Source organism: Sebastes fasciatus, chromosome 8 (assembly GCF_043250625.1).
Source record: "Sebastes fasciatus isolate fSebFas1 chromosome 8, fSebFas1.pri, whole genome shotgun sequence".
NCBI lineage: Eukaryota > Metazoa > Chordata > Actinopteri > Perciformes > Sebastidae > Sebastes > Sebastes fasciatus.
In genome coordinates, this window is record NC_133802.1 from 29,475,641 (window position 1) to 29,496,664 (window position 21,024).

The window sequence follows — 21,024 nt, forward strand, 5'->3', positions numbered from 1 at the left end:
TGTGTGTGTGTTTGTGTGTGTGTGTGTGTGTGTGTGTGTGTGTGTGTGTGTGTGTGTGTGACACAGTTGCGTCTACCTTTTGAAGTGATGGGGGCTGGCGGGCTGCTGGACGCTCGGAGGATGGAGGGATGGACAGATTTAGAAAAAGACAGCTGTTTAAATAGGGAGAAGATCTAAAAAAAAAAAAAAAAAAAGAGGCGAGATTTTCCATCTGAACTTGAAAACACAAACTTCTCTGGAGGCTACAGACCCGGACGGGTCGGCTAACTGGGGCGAAGACAGCGAGGAGAAAATAAGTCAGAATTAAATAGACGATACACTGACGGAGAGGTCAAAGTAACATTTAATGATTCATAATTTGGGCTGCGTTTTGAGTGGTTTCCCCTGATGAACAGTTTGGCTATCAGCCCCTCATCACCTCTAATAAGTGTGTGAAAAAGAGACAACAAAAAATCAATCAAAATTAAAAAAATTCTCAAAAACATTTTGAAAAAGATATCATACTAACAAAGATTGAGATATTACTCGCTTTTAACAAACCCAATTTTTCAGCAGATGAAATTTACATCATTAATTTGATTAATATCTTAGCAAAAATATTATATCCATAAAATGATATGGCTTAAAAGTCCTTTTATACTTTTAAAGATACTGATTTAAAAAAAAAATATTTGACTACGATTGATAACTTAAAACTCAAAAATTCTAAAGTGGCAATAACTATTAGATTATTTCAACATTTCAAATTTATTCCAATTGTTTAACAGACCCCAATTGTTTTTTTAAATTTTATTTTATTAATCTTTTCCTTTCCTTAAATTGTATTTGTTGTATAATTTATTTATTTATTTATTTATTTATTTATTTATTTTTATACTGTGAAATATATTTACTGAATTTTTTGTAATGAGAAATATGAACGTGTCTATGCAACTTTAAGAAACTGGGATGGGCATTTTTCACAGTTTTTTAAAATTATTTTATGGACCAAACGATTAATCAAGAAAATAATCAGAGGAGTATTTGCAGCCCAACATACATATACATATGTAGTGAGCATTGATTTTCATCGCCATCGACAGCTTCTCTGTAATTGTTGTGCACATGATAATAAAGAAGATGAAAGTCTGAGTGGACTCAGAACTGGATGTTGGAGTCAGTGATCGGTCCCAATCAGGACAACAGAGAACCCGTCAGTGAATGTGGGTTAAATCCCACACGAACACACCAGATAGTGTGTTTTTTTTATTTCAGGTCATCTTGGAGCTGCAGGGAGACGATTCGCTCCAAACCAAACAGAACCGTCAGCTCGGGGAGATTTAGATTGGATTTAAGAGAAAGGAGGAATTTCATGCTCTGTTGTTTCACACCAACATTTTCCACCGACTTTCTCTCCCATATAAGGTGTGTGTGTGTGTAAGTGTGTGTGTGTGTGTGTGTAAGTGTGTCTGTGTGTGTGCCCGCTGACCCCTGGTGCCCTCCATGTCTTTCCACTGCAGAGACTGACAGCCTTATATAGAGCTGCAGCAGCACAGAGGACAGTGTGTCCATATCTAGCCTGTCAGCTCACCTGATTGGTTGATGAATGGAGGCTGTCGCACCTGCAGCACCTGCAGAACCTGTTGATTGACACATCGGGGTGATTAGTTTACAGAACAGGCTGTAAAGTGATTATAATTAAGGTGGTGTTCAGACTGAAATGAGCTGAGCGTGAAGAAACACAGCGGAGGTGCCAAGAGATGGTCATCATCAAATACGTACCAGCTCCTTCCTGGTAGGTTGCTTTGTAACGCCAACACCCTACTGATCATAGACATAGATATTATATATATATATATATATAGACGCCAACGTTGGCGCCATATTGGACAGGGCAAGACTGGCCCGTAAGTGAACAGGGGAGCTGCCGTTTCTCTGGATAAAAAGCACTATAACGTCTACATTTATCAACCGATTTCAACGAGTCATATTATATTCAAACATTTATGATCTACGAGGCGTAACGTTAAGTTAATGTTACGTTTTTTTTTTTTCTTTTCTCAAAGATTTTGGTGAAAAACTGTTAAATACGTTAACGTCACTGCTTCCGGTTCATGGATCAGCGGTCTGTCCTTCGATATGATGGGATTCACTTAATTATTAGGTAATTACTAAAAACTAGTTCTATCATAACACATCTTCCTTTAAGCATTTTTCACATTATCAACTGTTCAAGTTAACGTTACATCTTTGCAAAACGTTTTCTTCCGTTACATCAGATAAGAGCTAGCTAACGTTCGTCATTGTTAGCTAATCAATATAAGTTAATGTTGGCTTATTGATGTTCATATCTAACATGATATCATGTTTAAAACATGAAATATGCGTATTAAAAACGATATGTACATATTACATATTGCAGACAGTAAAACTGATGGCATGTCTTGGTTAATAATTACACTATTACATTATTATTATTATTATTATAATTTTTATAATTGCTATATTATCACCATTATTTTTATACTAATATTTATTATATTTTGTACCATTGTTTATTTATGAACTGCTATTTGCCTGTAATTCTGATTGCTCTTATTAGTAAGTACATAATAGTAATTGCAGTAGCAGTGTTAGTGGTAGCCTATAGATTGAAAGCATGATCGCTAAAACGAAGGAAGACATTTCATTGTATAATATATTATATTATATTGTATTATATTGTATTGTATTGTATTATATTATATTATATTATATTATATTATATTATATTATATTATATTATATTATATTATATCATATTATACAGGGATCTTTAAACAAGGAAAATAAGCCAAAGCTACTTGACAAACGTGAGTTTTAACAATTCCTTTTGATAAATGAATTATTTTCTATTAAGTCAGTAATTCAGTTCATGTCAGCCTACGGTACACACTCGTCTCCTGAGTGTCTAGCAGCGATTATAGCTGAACTATCCAGATTCCAAGTAGATCATAAACCCTTTAATATAATAACGACTTGTTGAAATCGGTTGAGGAATGTAGACGTGCTCTACGTGAGTAGATAGTGCTTTTTATCCAGAAAAACAGCAGCTCCGACGTTCACTTGCAGAAGAGTTACAGGCCAGTCTTGCCAGGTCCAATATGGCGCCAACGCTGATGTATCGTTGCAACAGGCTGAAGCGTCCAATGCGGCGTCTATGTACAGTATATATTATGTCTATGTTGTGTGCAGCCACGAAGCTCAAAGTGCAGCTGGGTCTTATGGGATTTCAGTGGACTTTGACCTGTTCATGGCACTAGATCACCAAAGTCAGTCAATCCTCTGCAGATCAAAGATGTAAATTCAATAGTTGTCATGGTTTTTCAATCTGGACCAAAATGTTGGGCCAACAGTCAGACATCACAGCAGCTAAAGAGTCACCCTGAAATAAAATGAATTACAGTTAATGTCTGGTGTTTCCTTTCTTCTGTTTCATTGGTCACAGATGACTCAGGCAGCTCGCCGCACGTCCTGACAAGCTGGCAGTCGAGTAGAGAGGAGTGTTCCTTTGTGTGTGAGTCGGCAATGTATTTGTTGTATTTAACGCCGACTGTACGGACGAAAAGAGTTAAAAGCATTAATGATATTAAAGTTAATCCTCCTGGAAATCCATTTTCCGCTGCTTCACCATGTCGGGAGTGTGGTGGCAGCCAAGAGGGATGATTTATATACTGTGTTGGCAAAAATATAAGACAATATTTTTATAGTTTACATAATCACAATTATTCAGAAGATGTTCTCTTTGAATCTTTGAGTGTTTCAGTTTAACCTGCCGGAGCTTCTGATGACTAGTGGAACGTGTTTTACTGCCAGGGAGGGAATAAATACCTGAGAGTATAATACATGCCAACAGGATAATTGTGTGCCGATTAGTAAACCGAACGAACAAGAAATATCTGCACTGATGATTATTAATATGTTCACCACTTTAATGTAGCAGTTGGTAAAGGTGGAGCTACTTTTAATGACTTCTTTGGATATTTTATCAATATTTTAGTATATTTTAATTTTTAATATTTTTTCTTCTGATATTTAACTTATATTTATATGATATTTTACTAATATTTTATAGAAATTTTACTTTTTGGGATATTTTACTGATATTATTTTGGATATTTTACAATTTTTTTGTCTAATAATTTTTTTATATTTTTTATTATATTTAACATATATTTTTTAAATTATATTTTACTAATATTTTACTGATGTCCTTTTGGATATTTTACAAATATTTTTTGGGATAATTTATTTGTTCATCTCTTTAATGTTGCAGCTGGTAAAGGTGGAGCTACTTTTAATGACTTAATATACTGCTGGTAGTTTAATCTGTAATAATGCATCAGCATTTAGTAGTGGATTATATTTGTATTAATAATCTGAATCTGATTTATATTTATTATTGCTGTTATTCTTATTCTTATCCATTTATTTTTAAATTCATTTAATATATTTTTATTTTTATTTTACATTTTTTGTTATTTATTTATTTTTATTTTTATTTTTATTATCATTATTATTATTTTTTCTTTCTTTCTTTCTTTCATTATTATTACCATTTTTTCTCCTCCCTTGTTTTTGAATATTTTGTTTTGTGTACATACTGTATTTGTTATGGTTTAGGTTGTATTTTTTCTAAAGGAAACAATAAAAAGCATGATTTAAAAAAAAAATCTGAAACTGAAAAGTAACTGAAGTCATCCAGTAAATGTAGAGCAGTAGAAGTATACAGTAGCATAAAATGGAAATACTCAAGTAAAGTACAAGTACCTCGAAATTGCACTTTAGTATAGTACTCGAGTAAATGTACTGTCTGCCTATGGAGGTCTGCTTGTCGCCGTCTTACTTATTTTCAGGTCAAAACTTGAGAATTTAATGATTCAAAGAAATTAGTCCGAAGCTGTGACACCTGATGGACAGTAACACGGCCCTGGTGCATCATGGGAGAGCTCCTGATGATCTGTGAAACCAACTGACACACACACACACGCACACACACACACACACACACACACACACAAACCGCCCATTTGGCAAACACTGTACAGAGGCCGTCACACATGAACTCATTCACACCAACATACAGATTGCTTTCACTTATATAATATATCCATTCATACAGTATGTGCATGTGTGTGTGCGTGCGTGTGTGCGTGCAGGGACTCACCTGTGGTCTTTTTATAGTGCTTCCATCCTGATTGATGAGCCGACAATCAAGCAGTTAGGTGTTCATTCAGGTGAGGCGTATATCAGCCAATCAGTCCATGGATGACTCATTATGAATGGCAGTTTTGAACTGACAAACAAGTGACTTTATGTCAGATTCCTGTGTCTTATGTAGAGAACCGTGTGCAGTGTGAAGCCATGTTGAATTGCAAATTGAATGCAAAGCAGAAAAATGTTTTTTGGGGTTTTGGAGACTTGAGCTGAGGTCTGAGTGTCAGTGTCAATTATTGTGCTTTATGTGTCATTAAGTGTCTGATTATGGGAGATTAAAGCTCAGCCCTAATTCCCATCCTCTATAATAAAGCAATACATAATAAAATGTTGAGGTTTGTACTAAACAAACATTGTGAAAGTGTCACTTTGGGCTCTGGGTAAGACAGAATCTATATAGAATACATAATAGTAGAACAGGCACAGTCTTTACTACATTTTACTGATTATACTGACATACTTTTACTGCAGCACAGGATGTGAATATGTCGTACTAACAGTATAAATCAGTACTTTTACTGCAGTAGAACTGGAGGTGACTCTGCAGTCGACTCCATCAGTCTCAGTTTCACTAACAAGACAACATCGACCTCCAGTGGTGAGAAGAGGACCAGCAGCTCTGTGAGTGCCTGAGCAGAGTATTTACATAGTGTGGTATTAGTACTTTTATTGTAAAAGAGTATTCTCACAGTGTGGTATTAGTACTTTTATTGTAAAAGAGTATTCTCACAGTGTGGTATTAGTACTTTTATTGTAACAGAGTATTTTTATTCTGTTGTATTAGTACTTTTATTGAAACAGAGTATTTACATAGTGTGGTATTAGTACTTTTAGTGTAAAAGAGTATTTTGACAGTATGGTATTAGCACTTTAAATGTAACAGAGTATTTTCATAGTATGGTATTAGCACTTTTACTGTAACAGAGTATTTTCACAGTGTGGTATTAGTACTTTTACTGTAACAGAGTATTTTCACAGTGTGGTATTAGTACTTTTATTGAAACAGAGTATTTACATAGTGTGGTATTAGTACTTTTAGTGTAAAAGAGTATTTTGACAGTATGGTATTAGCACTTTAAATGTAACAGAGTATTTTCATAGTATGGTATTAGCACTTTTACTGTAACAGAGTATTTTCACAGTGTGGTATTAGTACTTTTACTGTAACAATGTATTTTTATTCTGTTGTATTAGTACTTTTATTGAAACAGAGTATTTACATAGTGTGGTATTAATACTTTTACTGTAACAGAGTATGTTTACAGTGTGGTATTAGTACTTTTACTGTAACATAGTATTTTCACAGTGTGGTATTAATACTTTTACTGTAACAGTATGTTTACAGTGTGGTATTAGTACTTTTACTGTAACAGTATGTTTACAGTGTGGTATTAGTACTTTTACTGTAACAGAGTATGTTTACAGTGTGGTATTAGTACTTTTACTGTAACAGAGTATTTTCACAGTGTGGTATTAGTACTTTTACTGTAACAATGTATTTTTATTCTGTTGTATTAGTACTTTTATTGAAACAGAGTATTTACATAGTGTGGTATTAATACTTTTACTGTAACAGTATGTTTACAGTGTGGTATTAGTACTTTTACTGTAACAGTATGTTTACAGTGTGGTATTAGTACTTTTACTGTAACAGAGTATGTTTACAGTGTGGTATTAATACTTTTACTGTAACAGTATGTTTACAGTGTGGTATTAGTACTTTTACTGTAACAGAGTATGTTTACAGTGTGGTATTAGTACTTTTACTGTAACAGTATGTTTACAGTGTGGTATTAGTACTTTTACTGTAACAGAGTATGTTTACAGTGTGGTATTAATACTTTTACTGTAACAGAGTATGTTTACAGTGTGGTATTAGTACTTTTACTGTAACAGAGTATGTTCACAGTGTGGTATTAGTACTTTTACTGTAACAGAGTATGTTCACAGTGTGGTATTAATACTTTTACTGTAACAGAGTATGTTTACAGTGTGGTATTAGTACTTTTACTGTAACAGTATTTTCACAGTGTGGTATTAATACTTTTACTGTAACAGAGTATGTTTACAGTGTGGTATTAGTACTTTTACTGTAACAGGGTATTTTCACAGTGTGGTATCAGTACTTTTGCAGCAGACAGGCTCAAACCCTGTAGTAGATTGTTAGTTCCGGGAAACAGAAACGTAGTCAGAGTGAGAGGTCTGTCCGCCTCCTCTCAGAAACGTAGTCAGAGTGAGAGGTCTGTCCGCCTCCTCTCCTCTCCTCTCTGCTCTGCTCTCCTCCTCCGCTAGCTCAGTTAGCCTGCTAGCTAGCAGCTCAGCTCAGGTAAACATGGCCATGTCGCAGGCTCTGTCAGAGGAGGAGTTCCATCGGATGCAGGTAAGATACGCGAAAACAATACTGCTGCAGGTGTTTGTCTGAGGTCTGCAGGTAGTTAGAACAGACACCTGTCAGACTGCTGCAGCATCACTGACAGGGACGCTAGCTCGCTCATGCTAACCGTTAGCCGTCAGTAGTTAACGGTGTCCGGTGTTCAGCCGTTAATAATCTAATAATGTCAGGTCAGTCTGAGCGGAGGTATCGATCCGATTGATCATTAACTGATGGACGCATCTTTAATTGACAGCTCAGGACAGGATGCTAGCTCAGCTAGCTCAGTTAGCTTAGCTTAGCCTCCTCCTCTAACATGTTAGCATCCTCGGGACAGTCACGAGCTAACACACAGACACACACAGACACACACAGACACACAGAGATACACACAGACACACACAGACACACACAGACAGACACACACACACACACAGACACACACAGATACACACAGACACACACACAGACACACACAGACACACAGACACACAGAGATACACACAGACACACACAGACAGACACACACAGACAGACACACACACAGACACACACAGATACACACACACAGACACACACACACAGACACACACACACACACACACAGACAGACACACACAGACACACACAGACAGAGGTGTTGTTGTTTATCTGCTCAGCTCAGTGTTGGCTGTCGTTTAATGCAAAGTTATGTGATATAAATATGATAAAAGCACACATGCACAGTGTGTACACATGAAGCAGGAGCAGTGGGAGAAGAAGTACTGTTACTTTACCTTTACTGCAGTAAAAGTACTAATACCACACTGTGGAAATACTCCACTACAAGTTAAAGTACTAATACCACACTGTGGAAATACTCTGTTACAATAAAAGTACTAATACCACACTGTGGAAATACTCCACTACAAGTTAAAGTACTAATACCACACTGTGGAAATACTCCACTACAAGTTAAAGTACTAATACCACACTGTGAAAATACTCTGTTACAATAAAAGTACTAATACCACACTGTGAAAATACTCTGTTACAATAAAAGTACTAATAACACACTGTGGAAATACTCCACTACAAGTTAAAGTACTAATGCCACACTGTGAATATACTGTTTCAGTAAAAGTACTAATAACACACTGTGAAAATACTGTTACAATAAAAGTACTAATACCACACTGTGGAAATACTCTGTTACAATAAAAGTACTAATACCACACTGTGAAAATACTCCACTACAAGTTAAAGTTAAAAAAAAGAAAGTAACTAAAGCTGTCAGAAAAATGTAGTGGAGTTAAAAAGTACAATATTTACCTCTGAGATGTGGTGGGGGAGTAGAAGTACTGTACTCAAGTACATGTAGTCCTACAGTACTTACTGGTAAACATGGACCAGAGGACAGCAGAGTCACAGCTGGGAGTCACACCTGACACCTGTTAGCATGCTAACTGCAGACAGTGATGGTGTTTACATGCAGAAGGTTTTACACTCAGTTTGTTATGCACACTATAGGTAGCTCAACTATATGGTCATTATTGAGACTGCAGGTTGTTCTGCTTTTCATAGTAAAGCATGCAAGTAAACGAGTGAAGGTGTCTACTTACATCTGTTGACATATTTTTGGGTGCTACCACTTAGTTTTTGCACCTTATTGATACTCTTTATTGTTAATTTGTTATAGGGTTAATTAGCCTAATGTGGGACATTTTATGCATTTCAGATTTCTGGAATATATTGTGATATAAAGCCAATATGTTAAATCCAAACTCTCCAGGATGTGTCTTAATCAAACCAAAAAAAAAAGAAAATGCAGATATCACACTCATAAAAGAAATGGTAGACATATTAATACTCTTGGTGCCAAGTTGCCTCAGACAAATCTTTATTTCCTAATGTGGGACAGTCATGTCCAGAATGTGGGACACTGAAAAGTCTGTTAAAAGATTTAAATCACTTTAATTAATGTAGGAAACACTCAAGGCTAAATGTTCCATCCCATGTTCAGTAATTTTACCACTTACAATGTTATTGCTGTTACAATACCTCAAATTATAGATAATTATAGATGTGGATGTTACACCATCAAACAAACAATAGACTACAATAGCTTTGAAGCATTTAGACATATTAGAAAGACATTAAATTGCGTATATTGTCATATCTGTTATGCAAAGAAAGCATAATTAAATGCACAGCTAAAAGTTAATGAATCTGCTGTGAACTGCAAAGTTAAAATGTTAAACTGTTAAAATGTTTTCGTATCATTATAGGCTACAGGGAACACATACAACTGTAACAGGCAGAGGGCCTATTTGAAGCCAATACATCAAACCTTGAGGCAAAACATCAAACCTGAACCTGCATAAAACCATTGCCACACTGCATTATGGGTAATGATTGTATAACCTGTAATGATTGGCATAAAAACAACAACCTGCAGAACCGGCAGCGATGCAGCCACCCTAAGTTATTGAATATAGTTTGCACTTCACCTTAAATATCTAAAATAATGCATTAGAAGACTAAAAGCCTATAAATAACCGTTATTATTGCACAATTCATGCCGTCCCACTTTTTGAAACCATGTATCCTAAAGTGGGACAATGAAAAATTTGATTGAAATAACAAATATAGAATTTATTTACACCATATTATAATATTTTTTGATGAACTAACACATCATAAACATATCCTGATAAAAACTAGAAGGATTGTTTTATTTATAACATTAATTTTGTCTAAACACTTTGTCATTGACCTTTGGGTGGTCGTCACACAGGGTGCTTCCTGTTGGAAGATTGCTCCACCCAAATCTATGACTGTGACTGCGTGTGTGGTTTTGATCACACGACATCACAGCTTGTGTTAACCAATAATTTGATTGACTTTTGTTTAACTGAGGGAGACCTTCACCCACTGAGTTTAGGTGTCCCACATTACGTCAACTCAACCTATTTGCCCTCTTTCCTACTTTGTATTGCAACTGCTCCACAACCCTCAGGACCGATAAAGTTTTATCTTATCTTATTTTATCTTAATTACACAGGGCGAGCACTCACAAGCTTTATTCTTACATTTTTCGCCTGATGCTAAAGGATTTCTGCCTACTGAAGCTTTGACAGAAAATGGGGAAAATGGATTAGGTATAGAAATAAAGACCTAATACTGTACACTGCATCATTAATTGTAAACTGTATCCTCCTCTTTGCAGTTTTGTTGTTATATTTGTATTTTATTTGTGTATATATATAAAGGCATAAAGACTAAAGTGACAAAAAATAAGATGACTCGCGCAGAGGTTCCCATTTGTTACCATGCCTGCACTATTTAACATTTAAGCTGATTTGAGACCATTTCTGCAGTAACTTGCATAGTCATTTCTGTCAGTAATTACCTTGTAGTTGGTTCAAGGTAAAGAGTGGGAACACCTGGTCCAGTGGATGAGATGTGTCGTACTGATTAAATCTTTGGCCTTGGTTATTGTGAGTTATTGTTCTCTCGTTTAACATGCATTCCCCAGATCCAGTTAGGCCAGTTTACATAGTTGAGGTGCTTCTTTATCTCTGGATAAAACAATTGTGGTGAAAAGTGACATAATGTTCGTTCCCAAAACTACATAGTTTGTTTCTTATCTGTCGTTTGTTTTTCTCTCTGACATGTAGTGAAACACACTGAGCTGTTTGTTCGACTCCGTTCACACCACATCTCCTTGAGCTTTCTTTATGTTTTATTTTGGACAAACGAGTCCAAGTCCAGTGTGTAACATTTAGGGGGATCTATTGGCAGAAATGGATTATAATATTAATAACTATGTTTTCTTTAGTGTATAAACACCTGAAAATAAGATTTGTTGTGTTTTTGTTCCCTTAGAATGAGCCGTTTATATCTACATAGGGAGCGGGTCCTCTTCACAGAGCCAGCTCCCGTGTTACACCTCCATGTTTCTACAGTAGCCCAGAACGGACAAACCAAACACTGTTAACATTTCTTACTTTACGCACTCTGCTCTTACAACAACTGGCTCTAGAGAGGACCATTCGCGTTTTCACATCGGCCAATGTAGCAATCCAACACGCTTGGCACACGGGAGATGTCGTAATCTGCAACGTAAACGCTATTACCGCCAGATGCTACACATTGTTCCTATAAATTATAGATGTAGTTTTAAGAGCAGAACAAAAGCAGGATGCCTACACATGAGGTGATGATGATATAATATAATATATATAATGTGTGTGTGTGCAGGCTCAGCTGTTGGAGCTCCGAACTCAAAACTACCAGTTGTCTGATGATCTCAGGAAGAACTCGGCTGGTAAAACAACCTCTCTGAACTTTCTATTGTTTACTGATGATGATGATGTTTGATGTATTATAAATGACTATATCACAGCCTGACATCAGTTTATCTGCTGCTGTCAACAAAGCAGTTTTTATCTTACATATACAGGTATTCTCCTTAAGATCAAGTTTTTCTTTAAGTATTTTACAATGGCTTTGGTTCAGTTTTACTCTACGTTATAGAAAAATAAAACAAGAAGAAGAAGAAATGTGTGACTTATACAGAAATAAGTATTTAAAATGATGTTGAGTACAAATGACTTTTGAAAACTTTGATTTTATTCACTGAATACAGTGTATTAATCTAAATATACTACATAATGTAGTCTAGAGTGTGACGTGCATACGAGGCAAAATGATGATTGTTTCTATTGTTCTATAATGACCATGAAGTTTGTGTTTTTATTAGAGACCAAACATTACAGTAAGTTAATGTCGTTATATAATCTTGGAAAGCATAAAAGCATAAACCACATATTACCCACACTATACTGCAGTAACAGAATTACAGCGTTTACAGTCCAAAAGGAAAGAAGTTAGTTGCAGTGGTGGAGAGAAGTGGTTACTAACTGTGTCGCAATGAAGTCATGAAAAAATGTTCACATGATGCATTGATTTGAAGGATCTGAAACTTGTGCAAATATGCTGAGTATTATTAGTAGTATTTAATGAGTCACTTTGGCTCTTTGAGTTTTTCAGGTTGAAAACTGAGCCGAGCGATTGTAAAATACCGTAAAATACAGATGTGTATATTAAATCATTGAATTTAGTTTGGCCATGTGTTGAATAATGAGAGACGTTCAGTGACGGCGTCAGTTTGTTTTATTCATGAAATAAATAATTGACTTGTGTTTTATATAATTTACGAGTGGAACACCTGACTTGCTGTGAAAACAACCAGCTGCCTACAAAAGACAAGAGTATTTGTTAAACTGTTACTGATGAATTATTGAGGAATAATGTGCTATCGACAGTTTCTAATGATGTTTGTTATGTTTCAGAGCTGAACGCCGTCCGTCAGAAGAATGTGGTTCTGGAAAGAGATTTTGTCAAAGCGCAGAAGGTAACGAATACTTTATTATTAGAAATGATGAATATTTTCTGAACAAAAACTGATTTGTTTCACCTGAATTTGGAGGTTTAATGTCAGAATGTTTTATATTCTAATAATAAAGGAAGTTATTTCAGAGAGCAGATTTAACTTTGCTCATATTAATGATTTTTTATTTTTATTTCCCGTCTCTTCAGTCGTTGAATAAGAGCAAGAAAGCTCAGGTGAGTTGGTTGTTAATATAATTTTCTTTTCCGTTAATTTATACTCGTAGAGACGTTTTATCTAGATTGTTTTTTAATTTTTCTTTAAACCTGTGAGTCTAGTTTCAGTATTTTTAACATTGTTATATTTATATGATGAATACCTGATTTTTTTTTTTTTAGTTACTGTAGTTTATTTTTCAAATCTTTTCTTGTTAGTTCTTTTATTTTGGTCCACATGCACACAGACTGCTGCAGCATTCATTTAGTTTTTGTGCAAAAACAATAAGGAAGTTTATTTTTAGAATACAAACTTTAAGCATTTATAATGAACTATTAGTATACTATTGTTGCTGTGTTTTGATGCAGGAGGTGGAAGCGTTGCTGAGTGAGAATGAGATGCTTCAGGGGAAACTCCACAGTCAGGAGGAAGACTTCAGACTACAGAACAGCACGCTGATGACTGAACTCTCCAAGGTAACGCAGATCATTACTCTTACTAGTGACATACAGAATATATTACTTTCATTTAACTGACACTGTGTCGACACAGGAGACGTAGAGTGAGCAAGACGTTAGCAGCTTCAGTGTCACACAGGATCTGTTCAGGGGCAGTGGAAAGTGTAGGTCACACACGTTTTGGCGGCGCTCAGACCTCAACAATCATTCACTTTAGTTAGGGGAGTTGGCGGTCTGTGTAGATAGCTGGATCGATTAAGATAGAAGCCAAACAGTTCCTTCAGACCACGGTTATTATAGTAAACTAAAACGAAAATAAGCAGTGAAAAATATTGTTAGTAAAGTGAAGCTAAATAAAAACCTTAAAGAAAAAATAACTGACATTTTATATATATATATAAAAATATATATCATCGCACACTTTTGATCTGTTCAAAATGTACCTTAAAGGGAGATTTGTCAAGTATGTAATACTCTTATCAACATGGGAGTGGACAAATATGCTGCTTTATGCAAATATATGTTTATATTTATTATTGGAAATCAATTAACACAAAACAATGACAAATATTGTCCATAAACCCTCACAGGTACTGCATTTAGCATAAAAAATATGCTCAAATGTGAATACCATTACTGTTTGTTTCCAGCTGTGTACGCAGATCGAGCAGCTGGAGCAGGAGAACCAGGGTCTGAAGGAAGGAGGAGCAGCATCTGCATCCAGCCCTCCACCCAACCCCACCTCCAGTCCTGTAGATGGAGAGCTGCTCCGCCTCCAGGCCGAAAACTCCACCCTCCAGAAGAAAATGAAAGGTGTGTTGTTATCGCTGCTACGTGGGCAGGTGAACTCACCTCGGATGAACAGCAGGGGACAGATGTGATGATGAGTCTCAGACAGCAGCAGCTTGAGGAAAGTCAGGAAACATTTATCTTTAAGCTCTTCTCTTGAGTCTCAAAGCTCTTCAGGATTAATAAAAATAAACAAAACCAGTCGAAACAGGTCTTAAAGGTGTTCTTAAATGTGAGGATTCAGTGATTTTCTTTGTCAGAGTAACAACATGATAGTTAACTTAATAAATAGGTAATATAGAAATAATAGTCTAATAAATAAATGTATAGATAATTAAATTGATAAATATATAGATAAATAAATAATTAAATAGATCAATAAATAAATAGATAATTAAATAGATAAATAAAAAAATAGATGAATACATATTTAAATAAATAAATAAATAGATAGATAAAGTGATGGTGTGATTTCTCCTGCAGCCCTCCAGGAGCGCTACGACAAGAGCAACCAGAGCGCCACCACAGAGATCGACGGGTCGGCCGGCGCCAACGGAGTCTCTGATGTCACAGGGAGAGGGGATGAGCCGGCAGCAGAAGGAACCAATGAGAGACTGGAACAGGTGATTGACAGACAGAGTGTCTCTTAAAGGAATATTCAAGGTTTTGAAGGTTTTTTTACAACCCGATCTTATTTTTTGGCATCAATCATTCCTATATTTTATTCCTAAAAAAAACCATAATCTAATCCTTTACATATTTATTATGTTAAGGGGACTCTCTGTTATTAACACCCAGAATCGATCATTTCTATAAACTGTGTGTATTTTAAACGTGTTTTCTCTCCCTGTTTGCAGACGGAGGCTCAGCTGGAACACACAGAGAAACAGCTACATGGTGAGTTTACAGTTATTATTATTATTATTAGACACAAACATGAACTCCTGTCCTCTCATGTGATCTATAATAACTCTTTGGTCTGATGAAAATAAATGTAGATTTATTAAACTCTTGAAAATAAAAAAGTCAGAGAATAAAAAAATGCCTTTATTTGCTTTAAAATAGTGTTTTGAGTTCTGTTGATTTAACCAGTAATCATGAAACACTTCACAGTTGGTAGTCAACTCTGAGACCAGTGAAGCATTTGAATTTCACAAAATTCAGGAGATCTCTTCTATGAGGTCACAGTGAGATGATTTCTCTAGACAAACACTGACTTTAAAGGAACACACTGAGGGACGAATTCACAAAAGGACCTGCTCAAATAAAACAAAAAGAAACCGTGTAAATCTCAATACACCCCTAACTGAGCTGTGTCTCAGCGTCATACAAACTCATTTCATCATACAATGTGAGTGACTAAGACAAAGAACATGTCTGTAGGTGTGCGTTTGAAAACACCAACAGCGCTGACAGACTGGATATTAAATCCCATATCGGGTTTCTCTCTCACATTTATTAAATTCCTTTCTGAAGTTCTGAGGAATGCCTCTGAACCTCGTCTGTCAGGATCCGGAGCTCACATCTCTTTTTCTCTCTCTCCATTGTTCTGCCTACAAAGACAACATTTATACTTTACTACATAGATAACTGAATTCAGACGCAAAACGAGACTCAGGCCAAACCGCGTATACATCTGGATCGTGTTCGGTCAGTCTGTGAATTTGTGGCTAAACTGTTACACAAATAGTCAGTGGTCATTTCTATATTGTTAAATCCAGCAGTACATGTCCACCAGGTCCGGCAAGGACACTAGGGGGTTGCGCTGCTCCACTCAAAAGAACATACTGTATGTTGTTCGTTCCATTGCAACATCAGCGCCCAGCAGCAGAGCTACCCTTCCGCCATTTTGGACTGAAAGCGACTACCGGACGCCAGTAAAATGTTCTTGCTTCTATACTCTTTGACTCAACTGGCGCTGGACGGGCTCATTTACATAATGGACTGTTCCCGTCTTTTCATTTTGAAAGTGCAATGACCAATGAGGAAACTCCAACACTCGGCCGACCAATCGTGTAACTTCATCACTCAGTGACAGACTTTTGCGTTTGTAGGGTTGGCCCTCTGCCGTCCAGCCAAAAAGGGCAAATTGCATTCAACTGCAAGACTTGGGTGTGTTTGCACTGTAATATCATTAGTGTAACATCTTTAGTGAATCAGACCTTGAGGCAGGGGCAGATGGCGGATGCAAGTGATGAGTTTCATGGAGTTATCAGCGGCCGCAATCCATTCTTGGTGAATTCACCCCTCAGTGTGTTTTCAGCATCGTTTAAATCATTCATACAAATCAATATCTAAATCATACTGATAATTATCCCAGCTGCTGTTTGGTTAAGAGAGAAATCTCGTTGAACTTAAAGGTTCAGTCTGGTGTTATTCTAATAATGATAATAATGATAAAAACATGTGAATCCATCAGTGTGGCCCTTTTTAAATTCTAGTCTTTTACCAGCAGTAAATCTGTCACAGTTACAGTACAACTCCACCTCTCAGTGTTTTTATGGCATGTTTTGTTGCTGCTGGCTTTTATTTGAGAATGAACGGTGGAGTCGCAGCCTGGCTTTATTAAAGCGTCGAGCAGCTAGCTGGCTCAGGGCAGACACACACTACAAGCTGACCGAGTGAACAACAACTCACTGAAAGGTTAATGAGAAACCCTGGCCCCCAGGCATTTTCTGGCAAAGCTGCAAAGACAAAACAAATTTATAGCCCGTTAATTTGATTACTTTTCCAGCTGTTACCCAAATACAACTGCAGTGTTGTACTTGATAAATGAAGGAGGTCATGAATGTGTTAACTGGCATGTGTTCGGGTCAAATGGGAGGGTTGAGCTGCAGCTGTATGACCGACAGAGTTGGTGGTTTGAATGATCAAAATCTCATTAAATTAGGGTTGTCGAAATTAAAATGTCACAGCACACCAGATTTCTAGAAGTAAATGTCATATTTCTGCAGAGTACTGTTTGACTGAAATCTGTGTGAAGCACCAAGCATTACTGTACTGTAAGTACTGTTTAGTGCTGAAAGCTCAGATTCATAAACTTCTTCTTTGATCAGATTTAGATGTATATTGTGCCAGTTTTAGACTGTTTTATTAGACAATGTTCATGAATGACTGCTTTTGTTTTTTCAAAATTTAATTTTTCTAAGTTACCTTTTTTCCATCTGTGAAAAAAAAAAGTTTTGGTAGGAAAATATTATTATAATTTTTTTGTCTGGAACATTTTTTGAAGTGTTTGTTTTTGTAATACTCATTTAATACAAACCTGAATGCTTTTAGTCCTATTTAGAACTCGGGGTAGTGGTGCACTTCAGCCTCTAGAGGCCAAAATGAGTATTACAACAACAAACATCCTGACAAAAAAAATCACCTGCCGAAACTATTTTCCCACGTGTTTCACAGATCGGGAAAAAAACTATGGAAATTAGAAAGATTATCCTGGCAAATCCTTTTTTGTTCATCTGTTCTTAAAAAGAAAAAAACTACAGTATTTAGATCAGACTTAGAAAATGGATCACCAGAATTTGTTTTCCTCACTTGCCTCTCAGGGTTTCAAAGTTTTGTGAAGCAAATGATGTCTTAATTTAGTGTTTGATTATGACTTTAACATCACACATCCATGCTTGTTTGGTCCCATGTTGATATAAAGGGTGTTCATCATGGTAACTTACAAATGAAGTGAATTTACGGACATTTTCAGGCGTCTCGCTGCGGTTGTTTGTTGTAATAAAGTTTCGATCGAAAAAGCTGCAGAGTTCAGATGAACGCGCCGTCAGTGAACGTGTCTCAGTTGATGTTTGACTTTGCTGCTCAGCCAGATTTAAAAACAAAAAAAAGATTTAGTGAAACTCCTCCAGAGGAAGTGTAGCGTGTAGTGTGTGTCTGGCCTAACAGACTGCCCCCCTGCTGTGTGCGGCGCCCCCTTTAGGCCTGTCAGAGAAGAGCGTAGAGAAGATTGTAGCTAAGCAGGCAGCGCTAGGCTGGTCGGCTGCTCTCTGTCCAATAACTCACTGCTTTGGACCAGAGCTGGAGATGGCACTGAACACCGAGCAGGAGGAGAAGAGGCTGCTGAGGGAGCAGGTCCACAACCTGGAGGTACACACACACACACACACACACACACACACACACACACACACACACACACACACACACACACACACACACACACACACACATACACACACACACAGTGACACTAGGGCTGTCAGGAATATCATATTTTGGGCGTCGAAACTTCGGTGGGAAATATTTCGAAGGTCTCTTATTTAATAGGCTATTTTGGGATTTATACTTTATTACATACTTATATTAAAAACAAAACCAGAAACATTTGAATACTGATTTGGAGGTTGATTATACTACATGTGGCATATTAAAAAACACCATATGAACACAACTTTTAAAACTTGATTTTCATTGGCTTTAAGATTGTTTTTGAATATGTGGTGGATTCATCAGAATAATGCAGACATGAAGATTATCTCCTTTGAGTCAGCGTCCATGGTCGTCATCCCGGGGACCACAAACAGTGTGATCTTTAGTGGAGTTTAAAACGTTTGGAAGATAAACTTTAGAGTGTAAATGGAATATTTGTTGCAGCCAACATCGGTTTGTCTGAAGATAAAGTTTTGTGTTTTTATGGACAGTTTAACGTTGTGCAACAGAGCTGCTTTACATGTGCAGCATCTCACCACACTACCATAAACATTAATAGATATATATATAAACGTTAAATGACAACAATCAGATACCGAGTAGCACGTTGCTGCAAACTGAGCTTACTGCATTGTCCCGTTTGTGCCAAATTTGGACTCCCAAAAAACACAAGTTCAAACTTGATGTACTGAGAAAGGCCTGAAATAAACCTTTTAGCTTTACATCAGATGTAAATGTGTATAAACTGTTGACTCAAACATGTGTCTCCTGTCTCTTCAGGCGTCCAAACAGGCTGAAATCACCAAACTGCAGGAAGAGATAACAAAGGTAAATGTTACCAGAAGCCTCACATCATATATTTCTGACATACGATTAATTGATTTATTGAGCTGCTGAAATGATTTTATTTGGGGGAAAAAACTTGTTCATACTTTTTAAGAAGCATTAACAACACATAAATTAAAACCTTGTTGGGCCATAAAAAGCCCAGTGGGTCTATAGAGAGCTGTAGGGATGACTTCCTGGTTCCCTTGACAAAAAGCCAATGGGATTTTCCATACTTCACCAGAAATAAAACACAAATGTTAGGCTAAAAACGAACTTCACCACGTTGGCATGACTTCACGTTAGCCACATGTTAGCGACCGCCTTTTTTAAGAAAAGGCAGTGGGATATTTACTGACGTATTTTATATCGTAGAACAAAACGTTAAAATCTCTTCAGCTTGTGTTAACCAAGGACCTTATTTCAGGCATCTAACTAAAAACCCATTGACTTCCAGACGAGGGAACAGGAAATGAAGAAATGCTGACTCATTTCTGGGGTTTAGGACTCATTCCTGTAGCTCTTTATAATGACTGTTTATCAGAATGTCAGAAATGTTTTTTAAGGAAGATTGGATCCAACTTTTAATTCTGATTTCCTGTCTGTCTGTCTGTCTGTCTGTCTGTCTGTCTGTCCTCCAGCTGTCTGACAAGTTAAAGAAGAAACAGGAGAGGTGAGACATTCTAATGTTTTATTGATAATCAACCTGCTTTTTTAATGAACATAGACTGTATATAAGAAGTGGAAGTAGTCACCATGACGTCATCAATTATTGAAGAAGTTTGTGTTTGTGTTTTGTAGTTTTCAGCGTCTGCAGGGAGAGAAGGAGGCTCTATACAACGACAGCAGGTCAGATACTACTACTAGTACTACTACTACTACTGTTACTTTTACTGCTACTACTACTGTTACTGTACAATGACAGCAGGTCAGATACTACTACTACTACTACTACTACTGTTACTGTACAATGACAGCAGGTCAGATACTACTACTACTACTACTACTGTTACTGTACAATGACAGCAGGTCAGATACTACTACTACTACTACTACTACCGTTAATACTACTACTGCTACTGTACAACGACAGATGGTTAGATACTACTACTACTACTACTACTGTTAATTCTACTACTGTCACCAATACTACTACTACTGTTAATACTACTACTATTACTGTACAACGACAGTAAGTCAGATACTACTACTACTGTTAATACTACTACTGCTACTGTTACTAATACTACTATTACTGTTGATAATACTACTGTTACTGTACAATGACAGTAAGTCAGATAATACTACTACAGCTACTGTTACTAATACTACTACTGTTAATACAACTACTACTACTGTCACTGCAACTAGTACTACTACTACTACTACTACTACTACTACTACTACTTATGCTACTACAACTACTGATACTACCATTGTTACTTGTAGGACTGCTGCTACTCCTACTGCTGTTTCTACTACAGTACACTACTAATGCTACTACTACTGGTACTACAGCTAATACCACTACTACTACTGCCTCTACTGCTCCTTACAGCTACTGTTACCTACTATGTGTACTATTACCACAGTATTGA

The 21,024-nt window shown here is 36.5% G+C and overlaps 1 protein-coding gene across 3 annotated transcripts in view; it reads left to right on the forward strand.

The window, feature by feature from the left end:
* The first annotated feature begins 7,458 nt into the window (after positions 1–7,458).
* The window catches only part of gripap1 (GRIP1 associated protein 1), a 40,280-nt gene continuing 26,714 nt past the window's right edge, over positions 7,459–21,024 (forward strand). For 2 of the 3 annotated variants that reach the window (XM_074644858.1, XM_074644859.1), the window contains exons 1-12: positions 7,459–7,615; positions 11,849–11,915; positions 12,943–13,004; positions 13,190–13,216; positions 13,565–13,672; positions 14,305–14,467; positions 14,927–15,066; positions 15,301–15,340; positions 18,468–18,538; positions 19,382–19,429; positions 20,068–20,099; positions 20,228–20,275. In XM_074644858.1, coding sequence (XP_074500959.1) covers positions 7,568–7,615; positions 11,849–11,915; positions 12,943–13,004; positions 13,190–13,216; positions 13,565–13,672; positions 14,305–14,467; positions 14,927–15,066; positions 15,301–15,340; positions 18,468–18,538; positions 19,382–19,429; positions 20,068–20,099; positions 20,228–20,275 — 854 coding nt within the window. In that variant the 5' untranslated portion in view covers positions 7,459–7,567. Of the gene's footprint in view, positions 7,616–11,848; positions 11,916–12,942; positions 13,005–13,189; positions 13,217–13,564; positions 13,673–14,304; positions 14,468–14,926; positions 15,067–15,300; positions 15,341–18,371; positions 18,539–19,381; positions 19,430–20,067; positions 20,100–20,227; positions 20,276–21,024 lie in introns of all 3 variants that reach the window. The other variant, XM_074644856.1, reaches the window with a different exon arrangement.